Raw genomic sequence first — 7,169 nt, forward strand, 5'->3', positions numbered from 1 at the left:
CCAGAATTGTAAAAATTTGACTACTAAGTGCCTGACTTCCAAATAAATTTGAGCTTCCTAAATGCAGAGTTTAGGATTATATTCCTGTTTTCTGGGGAAAAGTTTCATTTGTTGGAAAAAGAGCAAAGAATATCAGAAAATGTCTTTCATATGTTTGGAATAAGGTGAGTTAGAACTGATACGCCCATAGCACAAGACTACAACCAAGGATTAATAATTGAAAGCACATGAAAAATAACCAATTAATTTTGTTTGTATTATACTCTAACAATCATATAGCAAATATTTATTGAGCTCTTACTAACATTTTTGCATTATCCTAAATGATTTATATTTAATAACTTAGATGAAGCTTCTAAAAATCCTTTGAAATAAGAGACCACAGTAATACCTTTGGCAAGAACTGAGATATAGAAAAGTTAGATAATTTGCCAAAGTCACAGAATTTGTGTCAGAATTGAATGCAGGTACTCAACCTCCAGAGGCATTCGGCCCATCTCTGCCTTCTACTGCCTCATTAAAAGGAATGACATTCAAAGAGAATGATAGTGCTCTATTTTACTGTTTGCAGCATAATTTCACAAGCACTTCCTCACTTAAATATGATTAAATGTGAAATGAAGTCCAAGGGAAGGGAGAGACAGGAAGAGAATACCTAGAAGTTTTAAACGAATTCAATGTTACTAGCCAGGATAAACAACTTTTCATCTATGGAACAAAAAGAAGAGAAAGGAAAAAAGAAAATAAAAAACAAATCCTTGGCCTGAAGGAGATACAGTATGAGATGACAGAAGGAACACAGACTTCTAGAAAGGGCCTTTGCCGCCCGCACACAAATTCATGCAACTGCTAATTGAGGCTAGCCATGGGTAGGGCCAACTTTGTGCACATAAGCTCATCAAGTGATTTTTTTTCTTTATGATCCCACTGATAATGATGACACTAATCAATTCAGTTTAACCTCATCCTTCTTGATGGAAAACTAAAATCTTAGTTTCTGTGCAAATTCTTTTGCACATTGCTGATTAGAATGCATGCACTGGAAATGAATGAAAGAAATCCACAAAAACAGATATACCTTTTCATTTTGCTGTACTTTTTACCTTAGAAAAGAAGTGTTGAGAGACATTTTGTTTAGGATCAGGAGAATTTGAGAGTTAGGTTTTCTGACTTTCAAATAAATTTGAACTTCCTGAGTACAAAGTTTAGAATCAAGTTCCTATTTTCTGGGCAATGTTTCATTTATTAGTGATAAAATGTGAATTTTCTGCTTCAGAGATAAAAGACTCAAATGATTTTTAAAGGCCTGGGATAGTTATTACAAAGCTAAATTTTAATGAGTTAAGTGTAAATGAATTAGAAACATGCATCTCAGATTTCTTATTAAAATATACATGAGGTTACAGGTTATGAAGAAAAATGCTTGGCACAGTACATCGCAGTTGTTGCCAACCTGAAAACATTTGAGACATTTTATCAGTTGTCCCAATAGCAGGAGGAAGCTTCTTTTCTTCCATCCTTTGCTTGCATCACTTGAGTTCTTTTAGGCTTAAAGTGCCTTTCCTAGATTAACTTCTTTTGCAACTTTCTCATTTGTTATTCTCAGGCACATACAAAGTATAAAGTTAATATTTCCCCAGGATTACAGGGAATATATAATTCAGCTATTTGGTGTCTTGTCAAAGAGGAACTGCAAACCCAGGCATACTCCTGGGTTCTATTCACTCAGGACATCATCCACCCTATGCAAACTTACATTTGTACCACATACCTATGAGTACATGTGACTTTCTGGGAATACTAAGGAGTACATATGAATAACCAGGAGTGTGCTATACTTCTGCCTGCTTTATAGAAATATCCTTGAAGCCACATCTTTTCAGGATTTATTTTTAAAATATATGACCATGCTTAATTTTTTTAACAAAAGGTAGAAAGTGGGCACAATATTTGAAATGTGTTTGATATGCAAGAATTCTTCAGTTTGTCTAGTTTGTTTTAATGCATGTGTCAGAGAAAATAGAGGATACTTGCCTGCACAGAAATAACTATTTCTGCTATCTTGAAGTTCAGACTATGTTATAATAAAACTGAAATGGCCATGAGAAATAATTGCTCTTCTATTTCACTTTCTGCCATGTTGATTCATCATCTTCATTATTGGTTGCTCTCTGATAAACCATGGCCCACTAGTTTTAAGACGAAGAGCTAATTGAACACTTCAGCCTCTTTGATTCCTCATGAAATAAAAACAAAACGTTGAAAAAAAATCCCATGTTAGGTACTTAGATGCAATGTTTCTATCATGTGTTAATGTACAGCTATACTCATTTAGGTCCAAATTATGTTCATATTTCTCTAATAAACCCTACCAAGCAAATAAGAAAATCTGTTGTCACTGATGACTTTGTCTTCATTATTTAATTACCATTACAATGTTCCACAAGATCTCTTTTGTTATTGCCCTAAACTTTTTGCCCCATTTCCTAGATAGCTTACGCCAAACACTTACATAGGATTTTATAGGCCCTAATAGAGCATCACCTTATTTGATCCTTAAAACTGTGCCATGAAAATGGTTGAGCAGCCATTATAATCCAGGTATTATGAATGTGACCTTGAAAAGGTTCCTTAAACTGTCCGAGCATTGGTGTCTTTATTGTGATACTTGCCACAGCACGTAAGGCTGTCTGAGGGATAAAATGAGAGAATGCATGTAAATATCTTCATTTTAACTATTCAATGAATATAAAATATTATTGGTATTGTTGCCTAGGATCTCTTGGTTATTAATTGATGAAGTCAGCATCAAAGTCTGGGTCTTCTAAATCTTCTCTAGTGCTCTCCAGGCTCCCCATTGCCCAGAAGAAAATTTCTAAAAGGATAATAAAAACCTCTATGTTCTTCCTCGTGTTTATTTTTCTAGCCCTGTATTCTCAAACCTCTTACCCACTGGCACTCCAGCCAAGCCAAGCTGCTGGCAGACACTCTCTCGTGCTCTTCCAGAGGACAGGCTGCATTTAGAAGCTCTTTCTGTCCAGTGAGCGCAAACCCATCCTTCAGGACCCTGCTCAGCTGTTAAACGAATGAGCCTTACGGTCTCCCAGCCAGTTAGGACCTTCTGCCTCTCTATTGCCATAAGATTTTCCTCATCCCTTTGTCTAATGGCTGTCATCTCATTTTTTTAACAGTTTGTTTGTCTCTCTCCTTCACAAAACTGTGCACACTTTCAAGTCAGGTCAACGCTGTCCCCTAGGTCTGTCCATGGTTAAATTGTGGAATTGATTCTAGACTCAATTTTCTCATCTTCATCATGCTGCCACATAAGCTCGGAATGGCTCTGGCAGATCATATAGAATGGGGTCTCTAAATAGTGTTTTATTAAACATTTAACCTGGCAGATCTGGTTCCCCTGGTTAAATATTGGTTCCCATTCCTGGAGAATGTTTTCCTTGTTCTCCTGATGATGGACATACTGGCTGGCTCAACTATGAATTTTTCCACAAACATTGTTCAACTTTCCACCAAGACTGCCTTTCTCCACCTTTACTTCCTGCAGGTGTCACCTTGTTCCCTGTGCACAGGCTCCACTGATGTCCCTTCAGTCCCTAAACACACCAGGCTGTCTTTTTCCTCATGGCATTTGCATGTGCTGTACTCTGCTTAGAAGAGCTGTCTTCACATGGCTGCCTCCCTCCCCTCCTTCGGGTCTCATTAAATAATTTAGCAACTTCTTCCATGCCTGTGAAAAGTTGAGCTCTTCTCCTTCATACCTCCCAATTATTTTTTCGTGGCACTTTCTAGTCATAATTTGTAGTTATTTTATTTACTTGCTTACATTACTTTGTCTGCTTCTCACATTACAAGTAAGTTCCTTGAGGGCAGGGACCACATCTGTCTTGTTGAGTACTGTGGAGCAGCACTCCACAATAACTACGTATTGAATGAATAAAGAAAGAAAAAAAAAGAATCCAATAAGTATGGGTGTTATGTATTGGATGTCTATCAAATATAGCTTTTTAGGAAACTAAACAGCTTCAGACAACAGAAAATTCACAAAGAGAACCAGTCAGAGTCAGTCAATAAGCCACTCACCAAACATTTTTTAAAGAAACTTTGGTTAAGTATAGTATTAAGTATACTAGAGATGGGCCAGTATATAAAGTATGGCTTTCCATTGCTCTTAGGATAACGAACAAAGACTGGGTGATTTTTTTCTGCAACCCTCTTAGCTTCAAGTGACTGTCCCTCTTGTTGACTGTGAGCCAGTCGTGCTGGACTTCTCTGGATGTCTCCAAATGCCATTCTCCTTATCACAAACACGACTCCGCTTTACTCATTAGTAAGAAATCACCAGATCAATTTATCTGATTCTCTCAGTCTCCTCCTGTTTCTTGTCTCTTTGCTAAGCTTGCCCAGAGTTTCCCAATGAACTATCCTTTAGCCTGTGCCCTTTACTGCCAGGCTGTTATTGCAACAGATGCTTGTCTTTCCCACTCCCCCAGGACTCTTGGGACTTTCTATAAACCAAATAAACAGAAAACACACATTTTTACTATGAGTACCCTAATGTAGCTTGGAAGATTGTTCTATTAGTTGTTATCAGGCACATACAAACAATTAGAGTAAGTGCGTTTGCTTCAGAGACCGTGCTGGATATTTGAAAGACTGGGAAAGGCTCATCAGCGTGTGGAAGAGTGCCTCGAGAAGATCACAGGAAAGGAGGAGGAAAGTTAAAACATGGAAACAATCAGGTTGAATTTCATTTTAGAGCTTCATTTTAGTCCTTTAGAGAGAGTCTTCTGGGTAAATGAATCCCCTAGTATTAAAATGGGTTTTGTAATATAAATAGCATATTTTTACTAGCTGTACTGAGCAAATATTAGAGGAATTAATCTTCAGGAAAAAAGGTGGAATTTTATAGTCCCTCCTTCTTTTCCAAACAAGAGCCTTCTTGTCCCTCATGTTTTGACTGCATTAACATTTATGTTGTTTGCATACAGTTGGTAAAACAGCACTGAATATAGTGTCTTTCCAAATTCATCACGACATACCTTACAGTTCCTCAGTATGAACGTGTGATTAATGCAGCTTATTATGCCCCTAGTGTGACTTTATAAACACAACCCAGCTGTATTCATCTTCCAAAATTGAAAAATGAGAATTAGATTTTCTTCATTTTACTTTTTCTAAAGTTTCTGCAAGATGGTGCTCATGTTACAGTTAAACATCAGCTGTACAGCTTTCTCTTTCTTTAGCTATTAGTCCCTTAGGTATAAGTCTGTAATCAAAGAGAGGTCAATTGTATCCAAATAAAAATATGCCAGAATGTCTCTGGCATAAATCTCTCCCTAAAGATTTCAGTAGTGTTGCTTCAGGAGATGGGGAAAAGTACTATGCTTTATCTAAAAATCTAAGTACTTAATTCATTAAAAAAAAAAAAAAACTAAGTTATCCTGTTATCCTTACAGAGAGCTTTGCAAGCACAGGATTTCCATGTTACTCATCAAGTTGTTTTCCTTTTCACTAAGTTTGGAAAGCACTTAAAACAAGCACAGACAAAATATTGCTATATATGAACTATATGGCTGTTATTGATGAACACTCCCATGTTGTTAATAAACTACAGAGAGGGCATGTTAATTAAAATTCAATTTGAGCATCACAGTCATTGCACAGTATCCACGTAATTTTATAAGCAGCTTAGGGCCAATTCTTGACAAAATTATTAAGTAGATGGATGACATCTTTCTGTTTAGATGTCAATTGGTTGTCTAAGCTTCTGAATTTCTTCACTAATAATTAATTGTTCTATTCCCATAATAGTCTTAAGGTGGATTGTCTCTTATGAATATCTCCATTTAACTTGTCCTATATGTAAATCCAGGCCGAAGATACATGATTTAGATGGCATCTTGAAGCCCGGAGACTTCCCATTAGTACAATAGGAAGTGAGTTCTGGTGGAGTCACACTGAAAGCACGTTTTTGTGAGAGCATCCATTCCTCTGATTGTTCATACAAATCCTAAATCAAAAGTCATGTAAAACAATTCCACTACTGGGAAGATACTTACTGAATGCCTCCTATTCGCAAATAATCACAAGTATGAACAAGTGGCCCAGCAGTTGATGCCATTAATTTCCAGCTGTTCAATTTACTTATAATTGTTTCTTCTCTCCTTCTCTCTTTCATTATTAACTAATTTTCCAGGCTGGTGGTTTGATGCTTGTGGCCCCTCCAATCTAAATGGAATGTTCTATACTGCGGGACAAAACCATGGAAAACTTAATGGGATAAAGTGGCACTACTTCAAAGGGCCCAGTTACTCCTTACGTTCTACAACTATGATGATTCGACCTTTGGATTTTTGAAAACACAATGTCAGAAGCAACTATAAAAACAGCAAAGAAATCTGGAGAAGCTATGAGAGGAGAAACTGCTTGAAAACTTCTGAAGCAAACAATATCGTTTCCCTTCCAGCAACAAGTGGTAGTTATGCGAAGTCACCAAGGTTGTTGACTGTGGATTTGGAGCCTTTTGAGTTCACAAAAAAGTCTACTTGGGGTCACTGTATTCATATGACTTGACTATAAAGATTGCCACTGTCATGCTTTAAAAAGGGAAGAAACTGCTCAGCTTGCTGTACTTCAAACTACTACTGGATTTTATTTTGGAACTATGGTAGCCAGGTGATAAATGTGGTTTATTTCATATAAAACAGAAAAAAGGAATTAACAACAACAACAACAACAACAACAAACGAATATACATGAAGAATAGAAACAGGTTTGCCAGAATCCTTTGAAAAAGATGTATTACACCAGTGAAAGGTGTTATATTTTTTGTTTTGTTTGTTTTGGGAAAGAGCCTCGCTCTGTCGCCCAGCTAGAGTGCAGTGGCCTCATCATAGCTCATTGCAACCTCCAATTCCTGGGCTCAAGCGATCCTCCTGCCTCAGCCTCCCACGTAGCTGTGACTTCAGATGCATGTCACAACACCCAGCTAATTTTTCTGTGTTTAGTAGAGACGGGGTCTCACTCTTGCTCAGGCTGGTCTTGAACTCCTGAGCTCAAGCGATCCTTCTGCCTTGGCCTCCCAGAGTGCTAAGATTACAGGTGTAAGCCACATGTAAGCTTGCCTGGAAAGGTGTTATATCTATGCAAACCTA

The 7,169-nt window shown here is 37.3% G+C and overlaps 1 protein-coding gene across 2 annotated transcripts in view; it reads left to right on the plus strand.

Moving 5' to 3' along the window:
* ANGPT1 (angiopoietin 1) overlaps positions 1-6,899 on the plus strand; it is a 233,485-nt gene extending 226,586 nt beyond the window's left edge. The window contains exon 9 of one of the 2 annotated variants that reach the window (XM_045560910.1): positions 6,212-6,899. In XM_045560910.1, coding sequence (XP_045416866.1) covers positions 6,212-6,372 — 161 coding nt within the window. In that variant the 3' untranslated portion in view covers positions 6,373-6,899. The remainder of the gene's footprint in view (positions 1-6,211) is intronic. The other variant, XM_045560911.1, reaches the window with a different exon arrangement.
* The last annotated feature ends 270 nt before the right edge of the window (positions 6,900-7,169 follow it).

This window comes from Lemur catta, chromosome 9, assembly GCF_020740605.2.
Source record: "Lemur catta isolate mLemCat1 chromosome 9, mLemCat1.pri, whole genome shotgun sequence".
In the NCBI taxonomy this organism is placed as follows: domain Eukaryota; kingdom Metazoa; phylum Chordata; class Mammalia; order Primates; family Lemuridae; genus Lemur; species Lemur catta.